Source organism: Silurus aristotelis (assembly GCF_946808225.1).
Source record: "Silurus aristotelis genome assembly, chromosome: 6".
NCBI lineage: Eukaryota > Metazoa > Chordata > Actinopteri > Siluriformes > Siluridae > Silurus > Silurus aristotelis.
The window spans coordinates 33,847,367-33,864,866 of NC_139579.1; the positions used below are offsets into that span (position 1 = coordinate 33,847,367).

Sequence of the window (17,500 nt, forward strand, 5' to 3'; positions counted from 1 at the left end):
TATAACTGTACGTCCCATAATCAGCACCCCAATAATCATACCAGGTACTGCTGATCGGCTACACACACACACACATCAAATAAAACGGTTGAGAAACCTTTTTTCAGAAGATGAAATATTTCTTCAAAGGAAAGAAGACGAGCGTTTCAGCAGGTGTGCGTGTGTTGGAAAGGTTACTAAAGTTCAGTGAGATCAGAACATTCGACAGGTACTAGATGAGGGAGGAGTTACGTGTACTGTACCTTAAAGACTTTAGCAGCGAGCGGATCTTTTTCCAAATCAATATCCAAAGGATCGATATCGACATCCATCAGGTCCTGCAGCAAGTCGAAGTCTATGTCTTTATCTTTTTCCAAAGAGGACAGTGGAGGAGCACCTGAAGGTAACGAGAAAAGACTGAACATCATACACACTTAAAGGAATCTAATGAGAGATGTGGAAGTTATTCATCTTCACATAAAAGCTGGTTTTGTTTCAGCAGCTGAAAGCAAACAGGCGTATCTGAGTCATGGCTCATCTGGATTCCATTAAAAAAATACAAAGTGCTTTATCATTTATCATATGCCCATCAATAAATATTCAATCACACCTTTTTTAATATTTAGTGTTCATATAGTTCACATTATATTTTCTATAAATAAATAAATAATTAGGTATATAAATTATTAATATATAATTAGGTGTTTGACCTGCCGCTCACTCGGACTGTCTACAGGAAATGTGAATCATTCGTCAAGCTGAAAACAACCGGGCATAAAAACACACTTCACCTGTGTTCTGAGCTGCACGGCATCGGGAGAAAAGATTCACCCACGGTGATTTTTAACACACGACGATGCCAAAAGATAAACTCTCGAGAGAAATAGTTGTGAAAGGAAGGAGGAAGACAGTGAACAAAGACTTTCTTGTTCTGCTACTGTTTAGATACAAGCCGTGTAACAGACACTGTCTTTCAATAAAGCCTGTGTAAAGTTCATTAGTTTCAATGTAGGAAGGCTTATTTATGTTATTTATGTAGTAACGGAGCTCCTTTAAGAAGTGTGACCGGAGCTCCTTTAAGAAGGTAGTGGATGGAGGTAAGTCGTGTGACCAGAGCTCCTTTAAGAAGGTAGTGGATGGAGGTAAGTCATGTGACCGGAGCTCCTTTAAGAAGGTAGTGGATGGAGGTAAGTCATGTGACCGGAGCTCCTTTAAGAAGGTAGCGGATGGAGGTAAGTCATGTGACCGGAGCTCCTTTAAGAAGGTAGTGGATGGAGGTAAGTCATGTGAGCGAGGCATCATGACCTGCATCAAGAGTGAGTCATAGACAGATGTGGAGGAGAAAATCCGGGAATTTTCCACAATAAAACATCGTTCAGAATCAGATCATAAATAAAACAGAAATAATGTAAGTTATGTCTTCTTTCTGTGCGGCCCCCTGGTACCAACTGACCCACAGACCACTGGTCTAGACTACAAGTAAAGGCAATACTTATAATTAAATTATTTCAATAAAATTTAAACTACATATTACATGTAATTGTTAATATTTATATATTTTAATAAAATTTTCCTGTAGATTTCCTTCACATTCCAAGGTCACAGGAAGTAAAGGTCAAAATCAATCCCCATTTAAAAATACACAAAATAAAACAAAATAACAATTCAAAACATGAATAGTGTCCTGAAACTTAGTGATACATCCTGTGTGTGTGTGTGTGTGTGTGTGTGTGTGTGTGTGTGTGTGTTATAACGCACTCTGGAAAGCAGATGAGCTACCGGGAGCACTCGAAAGATCAGGACCGAGCGGCTCATCGATAGTCTCCACCAGTGTGAGTGGAGTGGGTGGAGCCAGAGCGTCATCCGAATCCAACACTGCTGAGGAGGAGGAGATGCCACCTTCATCACCTACTGCACCCTCCTCCATCACATCCACACATACTGGAGACATCAACTCTCCTGGAGTGGGGGGGGAGAGAGGGAGAGAGAGAGAGAGAGAGAGAAAGAGAGAGAGAGAGAGAGAGAAAGAAAGAGAGAGAGAGAGAGAGAGAAAGAAAGAGAGAGAGAGAGAGAGAGAGAGAGAGAGAGAGAGAGAGAGAAAGAAAGAGAGAGAGAAAGAGAAGCAGACGGCAGAGTTCCAGACTGCGTTGTAAACCTCAAAATAATTGTTTTCATGTGCTCACACACACACACACACACACACACACACACACACACACACACACACACACACACCTGTGAGGATGTCCTGCAGCATGCAGGTGAGCGAGTATTGAGCCCAAGCTCCACCCCAGCTGATGTCACCACGATTGAAGTCGGTTCCAACCAATAGGAGGAGGAGTCTCTCTAGCTGCTGCTCGGACACCACCTCACACAGGTGGATTGTGGGTCGTGTAGCGTTCGCTATCCGTGCTAGAACCTGACGCCAGGAGAACATTGTTACTGTTACCTTCAGAGAAATTTCAACGTGAGCGGTGTGTGTGGTGTGCGTGAGCAAGGTGTGTGTGTGAGTGGTGTTAGTGTGTGTGTGTAAGGGGTGTGTGTGTGTGTGTGTGTGTGTGTGTGTGTAAGGTGTGTGTGTGTGTGTGTATGTGTGTAAGGGGTGTGTGTGTGTGTGAGTGGTGTTAGTGTGTGTGTAAGGGTGTGTGTGTGTGTGTGTGTGTGTGTGGTGTGTGTGTGTGTGTAAGGTGTGTGTGTAAGGTGTGTGTGTGTGTGGTGTGTGTGTGTGTGTGTGTGTGTGTGTGTGTGTGTGGTGTTAGTGTGTGTGTAAGGTGTGTGTGTGTGTGTGTGTAAGGTGTGTGTGTGTGTGTGTGTGTAAGGTGTGTGTGTGTTTGTAAGGTGTGTGTGTGTGTGTGTGTGGTGTTAGTGTGTGTGTATGGTGTGTGTGGTGTTAGTGTGTGTGTGTAAGGGGGTGTTAGTGTGTGTGTGTGTGTGGTAGTGTGTGTGTAAGGTGTGTGTGTGTGTAAGGTGTGTGTGTGTGTGTGTGGTGTTAGTGTGTGTGTAAGGTGTGTGTGTGTGTGTGTGTGTGTGTGTGGTGTGTGTGTGTGTGTGTGTGGTGTGTGTGTGTGTGTGTGTGTGGTGTTAGTGTGTGTGTGTGTGTGTGTGTGTGTGTGTAAGGTGTGTGTGTGTGTGTGTGTGTAAGGTGTGTGTGTGTGTGTGTGTGTGTGTGGTGTTAGTGTGTGTGTAAGGTGTGTGTGTGTGTGGTGTTAGTGTGTGTGTAAGGTGTGTGTGTGTGTGTGTGTAAGGTGTGTGTGTGTGTGTAAGGTGTGTGTGTGTGTGTGTGTGGTGTTAGTGTGTGTGTAAGGTGTGTGTGTGGTGTTAGTGTGTGTGTGTGTGTGTGTGGGGGGGGTGTTAGTGTGTGTGTGTGTGGTGTGTGTGTGTGTGTGTGTGTGTGGTAGTGTGTGTGTGTGGTGTGTGTGGTGTGTGTGTGTGTGTGTGTGTGTGGTGTTAGTGTGTGTGTGTGTGTGTGTGTGTGTGTGTGTAAGGTGTGTGTGTGTGTGTGGTGTGTGTGTGTGTGTAAGGTGTGTGTGTGGTGTTAGTGTGTGTGTGTGTGTGTGTGGGGTGTTAGTGTGTGTGTGTGGTGTTAGTGTGTGTGTGTGGTGTGTGTGTGTGTGTGTGTGTGGTGTTAGTGTGTGTGTGTGTGGTGTGTGTGTGTGTGTGTGTGTGTGGTGTTAGTGTGTGTGTGTGTGTGTGTGTGTGTGTGTGTGTGGTGTTAGCGTGTGTGTAAGGTGTGTGTGTGTGTGTGTGTGTAAGGTGTGTGTGTGTGTGTGTGGTGTTAGTGTGTGTGTAAGGTGTGTGTGTGGTGTTAGTGTGTGTGTGTGTGTGTGTGGGGTGTTAGTGTGTGTGTGTGGTGTGTGTGTGTGTGTGTGTGTGTGTGGTGTTAGTGTGTGTGTGTGGTGTGTGTGTGTGTGTGTGTGTGGTGTTAGTGTGTGTGTGTGTGTGGTGTGTGTGTGTGTGTGTGGTGTGTGTGTGTGTAGTGTGTGGAGTGTGTGTGTGTGTGTGTGTAAGGTGTGTGTGTGTGTGTGTGTGTAAGGTGTGTGTGTGTGTGTGTGGTGTTAGTGTGTGTGTAAGGTGTGTGTGTGGTGTTAGTGTGTGTGTGTGTGTGTGTGTGGGGTGTTAGTGTGTGTGTGTGTGGTGTGTGTGTGTGTGTGTGTGTGTGGTGTTAGTGTGTGTGTGTGTGGTGTGTGTGTGTGTGTGTGGTGTGTGTGTGTGTGTGTGTGGAGTGTGTGTGTGTGTGTGTGGAGTGTGTGTGTGTGTGTGTGTGTGTAAGGTGTGTGTGTGTGTGTGTGTGGTGTTAGTGTGTGTGTGTGTGTGTGTGGTGTTAGTGTGTGTGTAAGGTGTGTGTGTGTGTGGTGTTAGTGTGTGTGTGTGTGTGTGTGTGGAGTGTGTGTGTGTGTGTGTGTGTGTGGTGTTAGTGTGTGTGTAAGGTGTGTGTGTGTGTGGTGTTAGTGTGTGTGTGTGTGTGTGTGTGGAGTGTGTGTGTGTGTGTGTGTGTGTGTAAGGTGTGTGTGTGTGTGTGTGTGGTGTTAGTGTGTGTGTAAGGTGTGTGTGTGTGTGGTGTTAGTGTGTGTGTGTGTGTGTGTGTGGAGTGTGTGTGTGTGTGTGTGTGTGTGTAAGGTGTGTGTGTGTGTGTGTGTGGTGTTAGTGTGTGTGTAAGGTGTGTGTGTGTGTGGTGTTAGTGTGTGTGTGTGTGTGTGTACCTTGCAGACGAAGAGCAGCAGGTCAGCGTGGCAGGTGAAGTCCATGGAGAGGAGAAACAGGGCGAGTTTCTGCACCACGCAGATGCAGCGTTCGTGAGACAGTGTGAACGGGAGAAGCTCCACCTCCGGAGTCTCCTTCACTGTAGAGGAGGACGAATCAGAGTCGAGAGACGAGCGGGGCCATTCCGCTGTCCGACGCAGCCGGATCAGATCCTTAAAGTGCTGAAACAAACACACACACACACACACACACACACACACAGAAGTGAACCCTCTAATGCCGATGGTTGGGAGAGGGAATGTCGGAAGCGGTGCTTGAGAAAGCGGAAGCACGGCGAGCGGGCGAGTATCCGTGCTAGGCTAAAGGCTAAACCTAGCCAGCCGGCTCTCCCGTCCATTCTCCCTTTAAAAGTCTGCTTCCTGGACAATAAACTGGATTACATCCGACTCCAGCGGCGAGAGTGTAGAGACTGCTGCGTCTTTGTTTTCACAGAGACGTGACTCAGCGACAGAGCTCCGGACGCCACCATCCGTCTAGACGGGCTAACCGTGTTTTATGCCCACAGAAACGCAGCTCTGTGCGGTAAGACTTGCGGTGGTGGCATGTGCTTACATCAACACACAGCATGTGAACTTTGCACCGAGAGGGGCGAACACGCTGGATCTTGTTGACACAAAAATCCCCAGCGCGTATCGTGCAGAGCCCCGCCCCTATCTCGGCTACGCAGACCACATCTCTGTTATGCTAATTCCAGCATACAGACCGCTCGTCAGACGCTCTAGACCAGCAGGAGCTTCTTCTGCTCTTCAGGACTGTTTTGAGTGCACTGACTGGGACATGTTTAAGGAAGCTGCAAGAGACCAGCTACATCAGCGAGTGCGTTGATGACGTGACCATCTCCGAAACCATCACTACACGCTCCAACCAGAAGCCGTGGATGACCGCAAAAGTGCGTACGCTGCTGAAACAAAGAGACTCTGCATTCAGAGCAGGGGACAAGACGGCCTTAAGAGCAAAGCCAAACTGTCCTGTGCCATCAGAGAGGTGAAGCACCAACATGACAAGAGAATCCACAACCACTTCCAGGACAGCGGAGACACCCGGTACATGTGGCAGGGCATCCAGGTGATCAGAAACTACAAGACAACATCACCTGCTTTTGACTGTGACGCCTCCCTCTCAGATGTGCTGAACGACTTCTACGCCCGGTTTCGAGGTGCAGAACAAATTGGAGGTGAGGAAAACCACCCCTCCTCCCAGTGACCAGGTGCTCTGTCTAACCACAGCTGAAGTGAGGAAAACCCACAGAAGTCTGCTGGACCAGACAACATTCCTGTCAGAGTGCTCAGGGAAGTCCCCGTGCTGAAGAAGTCTACAGACTATCATTCCATCGCACTTATACCCATAGGGATAAAGTGCTTAGACAGGCGCGTCATGACCCAGCTTCCAAACTCACTGGACCCTATGCAGTTTGCGTATCATCCAAACCGTTTCACAGACCATGCTATCTCCACGAACCTCTATCTGGTCCCTCAGGGCTGTGTACTCAGCCCACTGCTGTTCACTCTGCTGACTCACGACTGTGTAGCAATGCACAGCTCGAACCACATCAAGTTCCTCAATGACACGACCGTGGTGGGTCTCATCAGCAAGGACAACAAGTCAGCATACAGAGAGGATCAACAACCATCTCTTTAGTTTTTTCAACGTTCAGAGTGGCCATTCTCCACTTCCACCAAATTCCTTGGTGTTTGTCTGTCAGAGAACATCACCTGGTCACTCAACACCAGCTCCATCACCAAAGCCCAGCAGCGTCTATACTTCCTTAGAAGGCTGAGGAAAGCCCCCCCATCCCGATTACGTTCTACAGAGCAACCATCGAGAGCATCCTGAGCAGCTGCATCACTGCCTGGATTGGGAACTGCACCGTCTCAGATCAAAAGACCCTACAGAGGATAGTGAGGACAGCTGAGAAGATCATCAGAGTCTCTCTCTAACCTCCATCACGGACACAACTCAACACACACTCTTTACTCATCTCAATTCACTCCACCACCATATTATATCTCTATTATATCTCTATTATATCTCTATTATATCTCTATTATATCTCTATTATATCTCTATTATATCTCTATTTAATTATATTACACTGTTTACATGTTTTTGCACTGCATTGTGTTTGTTAAAACTCTTGTTTATAGTCCTCTTTTACACATCACTGTATAATCATAGGATACAGCAGGTTTACTGGTCGGTGCTATTTTATGTGTTGTGTATTTGTCCCACACTGTCGTGTGATGGAGCTCCGTGTCGTGTCGTGTCGTGTGATGGAGCTCCGTGTCGTGTCGTGTCGTGTGATGGAGCTCCGTGTCGTGTCGTGTCGTGTGATGGAGCTCCGTGTCGTGTCGTGTCGTGTGATGGAGCTCCGTGTCGTGTCGTGTCGTGTCGTGTGATGGAGCTCCGTGTCGTGTCGTGTCGTGTCGTGTGATGGAGCTCCGTGTCGTGTCGTGTCGTGTGATGGAGCTCCGTGTCGTGTCGTGTCGTGTGATGGAGCTCCGTGTCGTGTCGTGTCGTGTCGTGTGATGGAGCTCCGTGTCGTGTCGTGTCGTGTCGTGTGATGGAGCTCCGTGTCGTGTCGTGTCGTGTCGTGTGATGGAGCTCCGTGTCGTGTCGTGTCGTGTCGTGTGATGGAGCTCCGTGTCGTGTCGTGTCGTGTCGTGTGATGGAGCTCCGTGTCGTGTCGTGTCGTGTGATGGAGCTCCGTGTCGTGTCGTGTCGTGTGATGGAGCTCCGTGTCGTGTCGTGTCGTGTGATGGAGCTCCGTGTCGTGTCGTGTCGTGTGATGGAGCTCCGTGTCGTGTCGTGTCGTGTGATGGAGCTCCGTGTCGTGTCGTGTCGTGTGATGGAGCTCCGTGTCGTGTCGTGTCGTGTGATGGAGCTCCGTGTCGTGTCGTGTCGTGTGATGGAGCTCCGTGTCGTGTCGTGTCGTGTGATGGAGCTCCGTGTCGTGTCGTGTCGTGTGATGGAGCTCCGTGTCGTGTCGTGTCGTGTCGTGTGATGGAGCTCCGTGTCGTGTCGTGTCGTGTCGTGTGATGGAGCTCCGTGTCGTGTCGTGTCGTGTCGTGTGATGGAGCTCCGTGTCGTGTCGTGTCGTGTGATGGAGCTCCGTGTCGTGTCGTGTCGTGTCGTGTGATGGAGCTCCGTGTCGTGTCGTGTCGTGTCGTGTGATGGAGCTCCGTGTCGTGTCGTGTCGTGTCGTGTGATGGAGCTCCGTGTCGTGTCGTGTCGTGTGATGGAGCTCCGTGTCGTGTCGTGTCGTGTGATGGAGCTCCGTGTCGTGTCGTGTCGTGTGATGGAGCTCCGTGTCGTGTCGTGTCGTGTGATGGAGCTCCGTGTCGTGTCGTGTCGTGTGATGGAGCTCCGTGTCGTGTCGTGTCGTGTGATGGAGCTCCGTGTCGTGTCGTGTCGTGTGATGGAGCTCCGTGTCGTGTCGTGTCGTGTGATGGAGCTCCGTGTCGTGTCGTGTCGTGTGATGGAGCTCCGTGTCGTGTCGTGTCGTGTGATGGAGCTCCGTGTCGTGTCGTGTCGTGTGATGGAGCTCCGTGTCGTGTCGTGTCGTGTGATGGAGCTCCGTGTCGTGTCGTGTCGTGTGATGGAGCTCCGTGTCGTGTCGTGTCGTGTGATGGAGCTCCGTGTCGTGTCGTGTCGTGTGATGGAGCTCCGTGTCGTGTCGTGTGATGGAGCTCCGTGCCGTGTGTGGTTGCATGTAACACCAGGGTTCTAGAGGAACGTTGTCTCATTTCACTGTGTACTGCATCAGAAATACATGGTAGAAATGACAATAAAAGCTTCTTGACTTCTTCTTGACTTCTTGCTGCACAGAGGGTACCATGTGACAGATCAGACCCGATGTCTGACTCCCTCACCTTAGACGTGGCCTGTTTGAGCTTGGCCTGCTCCACCAGCAGCTTGTAGGACGAGCCCTTGTTGCTCTGGATCTTCTCCTTTTCGATTTGCTCCACCAGAGCTTTCTGCTTCGCTTTCAGCAAATTCAGCTGCTGCACGCAAAGGGACAGAACACACACACACACCAGCTCCGGGCTTAGAACATGACAGCAGCAGAAAAAAAGGCATCGTTGATGGTAAATTGTTCGATATAAAGTTTATCATCATCAACTGCAGGAGATCGTGTGTCATTGTGGAACAGTTACACCCCAAACAGCTGGGCATGTGGGAAACAGCTAAAAATCCAGCTGCTGCTTTAACATCTGGATTAACTGACACCAAAAGATGACTGGCATCATGGAGGTAATAGATGTCTGACTCGTTAAGTGTGTGTGCATTTGTCACACGTTCCTGTTTGCTTTGTTAAAGTTTTGTGTGCACGCGCACGAGTATCATGTGTTTGTCTCTTTGTATAGCTGCAGTTGTGTGGGAGTGTATGTGTGTCACATGTATCTGTGTGTAGCTGTAGTTGAGCATTTGTGTGTGTGTGTGTTTGTGTGTGTGTGTGCGCACATGCGCGTCACGTGTACCTGTTTGTGGTGCACCAGCTGTTTGCGTATCTTGCGTGAGTAAAGTCGGTCTAAACTGCTGTTCCCTTTAGTGGATCTGCTCGGAGTGTGAGACTGCAGACTGTTGTTGATGAAGCTCCACTGATTACCTGTCTCACACACACACACACACACACACACACACACACACACACTCTTATGGTGAAAGAGGCAGTATCAGTAACAACAGTAAGAGTTCAGCACAGGGCTGATGTTCGTTAGCGCTCATTAATGCTCATTAGCATTAGTGCACGTTATCACTTATTAGTGCTAGTCAGTTCTAGATAGTGCCGGTTATTGCTCATAAGTGGTCATTATCATTAATGCTCATTATCGCTCATTATCGCTCATTAGTGCTCATTATTGCTCATTATCATTAATGCTCGTTATCGCTCATTTGTGCTCATTATCGTTATCACTCATGTGCTCACTATCATTAATGCTCGTTAATCGCTCATTAGTGCTCATTATCGTTATCACTCATATGTGCTCATTATCATTAGTGCTCATTATCGTTATCACTCATATGTGCTCATTATCATTAATGCTCGGTAATCGCTCATTAGTGCTCATTATCGTTATCGCTCATATGTGCTCATTATCATTAGTGCTCGTTACTGCTCATTAGTGCTTATCATCATTAATGCTCGTTATTGCTCATTAGTGCTCATTATAATTAGTGCTTGTTATCGCTCATTAGTGTTCATTATAATTAGTGCTCGTTATCGCTCATTCGTGCTCATTATCATTAATGCTCGTTATCGCTCATTAGTGCTCGTTATTGTTATCGCTCATTTGTGCTCATCATAATTAGTGCTCGTTATCGCTTATTCGTGCTCATTATCATTAGTGCTCGTTATCGCTTATTAGTTTTCATTATAATTTGTGCTCGTTATCGCTCATTCGTGCTCATTATCATTAGTGCTCGTTATCGCTTATTAGTTTTCATTATAATTTGTGCTCGTTATCGCTCATTTGTGCTCATTAATACTCGTTATCGCTCATTAGTGCTAGTCAGTTCTAGATAGTGCCAGTTATTGCTCATTGTTAGTGCTTGTTAGTGTTCTCACCTGTAAACGTCCTCTCCCTGTCTTTAGCTCCCAGATGTTTCTTGGCTGCAGAGGCTTCGTCCTCCACACTAGCCACGTAGTCCAGCAGCCGAGACACGAGCATCACCACCCAGCTGACCATCGGGATGTCCAGCACACCTACACAGAGAACTAGTTTACAACACAAAACATATCCTGGAGTAGTGCTTTATACGTAACTGTCTTACACACACACACACACACACACACACACACACACACACACACACAGACTCCATACCCTCGGTGCGGCGGTGGTGTGAGACAGACGGCTGCTGTAGAGGAGACAGTAGAGAGTCGAGAAGGTTCAACAGACCTTCTAACACACCACTGTTAGAGAGAGACCTCTGTCCTATACATGACAACAGCATGAACACCCTGAGAGAGAGACGGAGATTAGATCATATCAGGGGACGACATTATAACTGTACTTCACTAAACTCAGGTATTTCTGTGACCCGTATATATATATATATGTGTGTGTGTGTGTGTGTGTGTTACCTGTCCTGGGGGAAAATGAGCATCTGCTCAGAGTTGTAAAGCTCCTGCAGGACATTGGAGATGAACTGCCCCCACCAGCTCTCAGCTCCACACAGCTGTACGAGTAGCAGGCCGGCATGGAGTCTGATCTGAGGAGTACCGCTGATACACAGCTGCTTAAAGAGCTCCTCACACACCTGGGCCTTAAACACACTCCTCAACACAGCTGGCACACACTGACCTGAGACAGAGAGAGGGAGAGAGACAGAGAGAGGGAGAGAGAGAGAGAGAGAAAGAGGGAGAGAGTATTTATTAAAAAAGCAACCAAAACAAATACATCAAGACAATTAAAAAGGGGCGTGGCCTATATGAAGTCATGTAGGCGTGGATTGGACACCTGTCAGTCAACCTGAAGTTCACACAGCCTTGAAATTATGACTGTAAAGAAGGTGTGGCCTTTATACGCAGCAGCATGAAGGGGCGTGGTCTCCATACAGAAAAGAGCCGTGAAAAGAGACAGACGTGAAGAGAGACGTAAAGAAAGTCAGAGACGTGAAGTGAGACGTTCGTCTCACCGTTGTTGGCGTGCAGCAGGCTGAGCAGCGTGTCCAGCAGGTAGCGGATGGTGGTGCGCAGCTGCTCGGTGGACGTGTGCTGCACCAGCTGTGCGAGCGGCTGATTGGCTACGGTAGAGCGAAGTGGGCGGGGCAAGCGCAGGGAACCCAGAGACACGCGCAGTCTCTGCACGGCCTGCGCTGCCAGGTTCAGCTGGAGCTGCAGCTGCGCGCAGTCGTGGTAGGCGGAGAACACGCGCGAGTCTTCCTCCAGAGCTTTGTCGGGTTTACGCAGGAAGTACTGAGCATTGTTGGCGCTGTTCAGAGGAGGAACGTCCACGTTCTGCAGCAGCGTTTCCAAACGGTGACACGCCAGGTTATACCTGAAAATCCAGCACAGGGGTTTAACGTTTGTTCATGTCTACAACATCTTCATACTCAACACCTCTGATCTCAATCAGGAACATGATCCTGCATTCAAACTCATTCAGGTTCCGGTCCTGGTTCTGATTGCAAATCCAACATGAGATTCAGATTCTAGCTACTAATGAACATGAACTCTTCCCAGTGTGTTGTGGTCCTGACCTGCACTGGATGTCCTCCTGCAGGGCCACCATCATGGTGAGATGCTGCTCGAGCTCCGGCTGGCTGAGGGTGTCGCTCTCAGCCCGGAGCGGGTCGTTCATCAGCTTCAGCTCGCTCTCCCAGGGCAGGATGTAGGTGTGGCCATAGTAGAACCCCAGCGGGATCTTGGCGCGTGCGTTGGTGCTCCCGTAGCGTCCGATCACAGTGATCTAGAAGGAGAATTGGAAGAAAAGGAGTTAGATCTGGAGAGAACACACTCCATGTCACGCCCACTTCACTGAGTTTACCTTCATGAATCTGCACACAGGTGGAGGCAGCAGATCGTGGAGGATCAGAGAGTGTGTGCTGATGTCTGTGGCCACCACCAGCCTGCGTCCGTCCACCTCCTCACCCAGCGTCCAGATGTCAATAGAGAGAGACGCCAAGTCAGCGCACGTGGGGATCAGAGCGTCTGTCAGCAACACGGGACGTCCGAAATCCAGCGTCACGAACCGCCGTGCTCCTGTACACACACACACACACACACACACGAGTTATGATCAGTCAAAGTGTGTGTATCAAACCCAGTGTGTGTGTGTGTGTGTGTGTGTGTGTGTGTAGTACTGACCTGAGTGCATGCGCTCAATGATGATGGACTGGTGAGGTGGAGGCTGGAGGAAATGTGATGCCTGAGATATGGCCAAAGCCAGACCACTGCCCATCGGGTTCTAACAGCACACACACACAATTATTACACACTGCATCACACAACACTACACAACACTAACATGTACATATACACACACACTTATAATACAACCCCGAATTCCAGAAATGTTGGGACGTTTTTTAAACTTAAATAAAATAAAAACTAAAAGATGTAAATCACATGAGCCAATATTTTATTCACAATAGAACATAGAAAAGTTTAAACTGGGAAATTTGTACACTTATGCACAAAATGAGCTCATTTCATTTTTGATGCCTGCTACAGGTCTTAAAAGTTGGCACGGGGGCATGTTTAGAGTGGTGGAGCATCTCCTCTTCTTTTCAGAACAGTTTGAAGACGTCTGGGCATTGAGGTTATGAGTTTCTGGAGTTTTGCTGTTGGAATTTAGTCCCATTCCTGCCTGATATCAGTTTCCAGCTGCTGAAGAGTTCGTGGTCGTCTTTGGCGTATTTTATGTTTAATGATGAGCCAAATGTCAGCACCCACACTCTTCTACTAGGAAGCCATGCTGTTGTAATAGTTGCAGTATGTGGTTTTGCATCGTCCTGCTGAAATACACAAGGCTTTCCCTGAAATACACGTTGTCTGGAGGGCAGCATTCGGTGCTTTAAAACTTTTATATACCTTTCAGCATTTATAGTGCCTTCTACAACATGTAGCTGCCCATACCGTATGCACTTTTGCATCTCCATACCATCAGAAATGCTGGCTTTTAAACTGAACGCTGATAACACGCTGGAAAGTCCCCCTCCTCTTTAGCCTGGACACGGTGTCTGTGATTTCCAACAAGAATGTTGAATTTTCACTCGTCTGACCAAAGAACAATTTTTTTTACTTCGAAACATTCATTCATTCATTCAGGACATGACTGCGTTTCTGGACCATGTTCACACCTGTCTTCCTTTTTGCATGATAGAGATAGATGAATAAAATATTGGCTTATGTGATTTTAAAGTCTTTTAGTTTTAATTGTATTCAAATGTATATCTACAGTGGGGAAAATAAGTATTTGAACACGCTGCTATTTTGCAAGTTCTCCCACTTAGAAATCATGGAGGGTCTTAAATTGTCATCGTAGCTGCATGTCCACTGTGAGAGACATAATCTAAAAAAACAAAATCCAGAAATCACAATATATGATTTTGTAACTATTTATTTGTATGATACAGCTGCAAATAAGTATTTGAACACCTGAGAAAGTCAATGTTAATATTTGGTACAGGAGCCTTTGTTTGCAATTACAGAGGTCAAACGTTTCCTGTAGTTTTTCACCAGGTTTGCACACACTGCAGGAGGGATTTTGGCCCACTCCTCCACACAGATCTTCTCTAGATCAGTCAGGTTTCTGGCCTGTTGCTAAGAAACACGGAGTTTGAGCTCCCTCCAAAGATTCTCTATTGGGTTTAGGTCTGGAGACTGGCTAGGCCACCCCAGAACCTTGATATGCTTCTTACAGAGCCACTCCTTGGTTATCCTGGCTGTGTGCTTCGGGTCATTGTCATGTTGGAAGACCCAGCCTCGACCCATCTTCAATGCTCTAACTGAGGGAAGGAGGTTGTTCCCCAAAATCTCGCAATGCATGGCCCCGGTCATCCTCTCCTTAATACAGTGCAGTCGCCCTGTCCCATGTGCAGAAAAACACCCCCAAAGCATGATGCTACCACCCCCATGCTTCACAGTAGGGATGGTGTTCTTGGGAAGGTACTCATCATTCTTCTTCCTCCAAACACGTTTAGTTGAATTATGACCCAAAAGTTCTATTTTGGTCTCATCTGACCACATGACTTTCTCCCATGACTCCTCTGGATCATCCAAATGGTCATTGGCAAACTTAAGACGTGCCTGGACATGTGCTGGTTTAAGCAGGGGAACCTTCCGTGCCATGCATGATTTCAAACTATGACGTCTTAGTGTATTACCAACAGTAACCTTGGAAACGGTGGTCCCAGCTCTTTTCAGGTCATTGACCAGCTCCTCCCGTGTAGTTCTGGGCTGATTTCTCACCTTTCTTAGGATCATTGAGACCCCACGAGGTGAGATCTTGCATGGAGCCCCAGTCCGAGGGAGATTGACAGTCATGTTTAGCTTCTTCCATTTTCTAATGATTGCTCCAACAGTGGACCTTTTTCACCAAGCTGCTTGGCAATTTCCCCGTAGCCCTTTCCAGCCTTGTGGAGGTGTACAATTTTGTCTCTAGTGTCTTTGGACAGCTCTTTGGTCTTGGCCATGTTAGTAGTTGGATTCTTACTGATTGTATGGGGTGGACAGGTGTCTTTATGCAGCTAACGACCTCAAACAGGTGCATCTAATTTAGGATAATAAATGTAGTGGAGGTGGAGATTTTAAAGGCAGACTAACAGGTCTTTGAGGGTCAGAATTCTAGCTGATAGACAGGTGTTCAAATACTTATTTGCAGCTGTATCATACAAATAAATAGTTTAAAAATAATATATTGTGATTTTGTTTTTTTAGAATATGTCTCTCACAGTGGACATGCACCTACGATGACAATTTCAGACCCTCCATGATTTCTAAGTGGGAGAACTTGCAAAATAGCAGGTGTTCAAATACTTATTTTCCTCACTGTATATATAGATGTAAGAGTGTGTGTGTGTGTGTGTGTGTGTGTGCGTGTGTAAACACACAAACTAGTTTGGCTTTGTGTGTGTTCTTGCTGTGCATGTGTATGTGTGTGTGTGTGTGTGTGTGTACACACACTAACCAGTTTGGCTTTGTGTGTGTTCTTGCTGTGTGTGTGTGTAGTGGGCAGAGCCGGGTCGATGATGTTGTTGGGGAACAGCTGTGCGAGTTCCGCCCCGATGGCAGCACTCACAGCCTCGTTGGGCGGAGTCAGGGGTGGGGTCATAAAGAGGGGTGTGGTTTTGGGAGTGGGTGGGATCACATCACTGGGGTGGATGAAGAAGCCTGGAGCTCCGGATGAGTTCGACACCACAGAGCCGTGAGGCTGCACTGATACAGAAGAAGTCTGGTGCAGCTTCGCTTCCAGTTTGGCTTTCTGTTTTGCATCACACACACACACACACACACACACACACACACACACACACACACACACACACACACACACACACACACACAGACAGACAGACACAGACACACTTATTTCTCAGCTCAGGTGCATAGAGTTCCTGTGTACTCTGAAAGCTCCATGCATTTATCTGTGTGTGTGTGTGACCTGCTGCTGCAGTTTAAGAAGTTGTTGTTGTTTCTCCTGCAGGACCTGGAGCTGTTGTTCTGCAGACACCATGGCATGGGAGAGTGACTGCAGTGCCACCTGCGCAGCCGAGCTCAGAGCCGTAGACGCTTCTCCCACCGTGCTCCCAGACAAACCCGCCACGCTGGGGGTCACACCAAACGTGCTCACTGCAACAGGTCAAAGATCAAACTGCTGTGACCCAGAAACCTTCTAAGTACTACGGTCAATAGTAGGATATACAACACACACACACACGTGTAATGGACCACACCAGTGTGTGTGAGAGGAATAAAGAGAAGAGAGTTCTGTACCCGTAAACATACTTGCATCGTCCCTCTCCACTCGAGTTCCGTCGCTGGTGGACACGCAGGTGAAGTGTAAAGGTTCCACCTCCAGCAGGCCGGTGAGGGATGTGAAGCTACCTTCTGCAGCACCACACCCGCTCACTTTACCGTTTCCTACACACACACACACAAACACACACACGAACACATTACAGTAACAATCCTCTTTACCAGCTCTCTCTGTGTGTGTGGTGTGTGTGTGTGTGTGTGTGTGTGTGTGTGTGTGTGTAAACCTGAGAGAATGTCAGACAGGTCGATCTCGTCTGATTGGACTCCGATGCTGCTGCTATAAGAGTTCTTACAGGAAGATCCGCTCACCTCCAGATCAAACAGAACCGGATCAAACGGGGAGCCGTACAGGCCGTACCTACACACACACACACACACACACACACACACACACACGATTGTTTAATTTCTGCATCTACACTCAAACACACACACCACAAAGCATTAGATGGGACTTGAACCCCATAAGTGCAAGTGTGTGGTGATGGTGGTGGTGATGATGAAGATGGTGATCTCCAACCTGGTCTGGAGCAGAGCCTCTAGTGGAGTGAGACGCTCCTGAAGCTGGCGTGACGCCGCAGTCAGGAGAGACGCGCAGGCCGTGCTGCAGCTCGCCAAGTCTTCATCTTTCACATAGTTTAACAGCACAAAGTACCAGTACACTGAACCTACACACACACACACACACACACACACACACACACACACACACACACACACACACACACACACACACAATCTTACGCACTAAATAGACTCAAGTTTATTTAACATTCATGGAAGGAGTCTCCAGTGTCAAAGGTAAAGCTGTAACATCACGACAAATGAGTGAAGAGGACGAGAAGAACATAAACTCATACACATCAATCATCTCATTCATTTATTAATTAATTGATAAATAAATAAATAAATAAATAAATAAATAAATACCTCCAGTAGCTGCAGCAGGTAAATAAGGCATGTTATCCAGCAGGGCCTTCAACAGCGCCTGAGCAAAACCCTGCTGATTCACCTCTCCTTTCCCATTACTGCACACACACACACACACACACACACACACACACACACACACACACTTTATTAATAAAAGTATTTTACAAGTCTAAAATGTAAAGAAATTCCTTTTCTTAAAAAAAGTCAAAAGTTTGTGGACACCTGACCATAAGATTGCTATATATACACACTTCTTTACATTCTACATCTAATCTGCTGTTATGGAGACTCCACTCCTCTGGGAAGATGCTCCACTAGATCTTGTGCAGATGTGTGCTTATAGAC

At 47.6% G+C, this 17,500-nt stretch overlaps 1 protein-coding gene across 1 annotated transcript in view; it reads right to left on the minus strand.

Moving 5' to 3' along the window:
- Positions 1 to 17,500, minus strand: part of birc6 (baculoviral IAP repeat containing 6) — a 97,000-nt gene that overhangs the window by 50,999 nt on the left and 28,501 nt on the right. Inside the window, exons 20-39 of the mRNA XM_083545464.1 lie at positions 17,153 to 17,250; positions 16,743 to 16,890; positions 16,447 to 16,580; positions 16,181 to 16,327; positions 15,849 to 16,036; positions 15,375 to 15,668; positions 12,551 to 12,650; positions 12,231 to 12,445; positions 11,944 to 12,152; positions 11,380 to 11,741; positions 10,826 to 11,045; positions 10,566 to 10,702; positions 10,307 to 10,444; positions 9,219 to 9,346; positions 8,610 to 8,741; positions 4,680 to 4,901; positions 2,215 to 2,398; positions 1,738 to 1,938; positions 243 to 376; positions 1 to 58 (exon numbers count right to left, since the gene is read on the minus strand). The exon at positions 1 to 58 is cut by the window's left edge and continues 96 nt beyond it. Coding sequence (XP_083401590.1) covers positions 1 to 58; positions 243 to 376; positions 1,738 to 1,938; positions 2,215 to 2,398; positions 4,680 to 4,901; positions 8,610 to 8,741; positions 9,219 to 9,346; positions 10,307 to 10,444; positions 10,566 to 10,702; positions 10,826 to 11,045; positions 11,380 to 11,741; positions 11,944 to 12,152; positions 12,231 to 12,445; positions 12,551 to 12,650; positions 15,375 to 15,668; positions 15,849 to 16,036; positions 16,181 to 16,327; positions 16,447 to 16,580; positions 16,743 to 16,890; positions 17,153 to 17,250 — 3,449 coding nt within the window. The remainder of the gene's footprint in view (positions 59 to 242; positions 377 to 1,737; positions 1,939 to 2,214; positions 2,399 to 4,679; positions 4,902 to 8,609; positions 8,742 to 9,218; positions 9,347 to 10,306; positions 10,445 to 10,565; positions 10,703 to 10,825; positions 11,046 to 11,379; positions 11,742 to 11,943; positions 12,153 to 12,230; positions 12,446 to 12,550; positions 12,651 to 15,374; positions 15,669 to 15,848; positions 16,037 to 16,180; positions 16,328 to 16,446; positions 16,581 to 16,742; positions 16,891 to 17,152; positions 17,251 to 17,500) is intronic.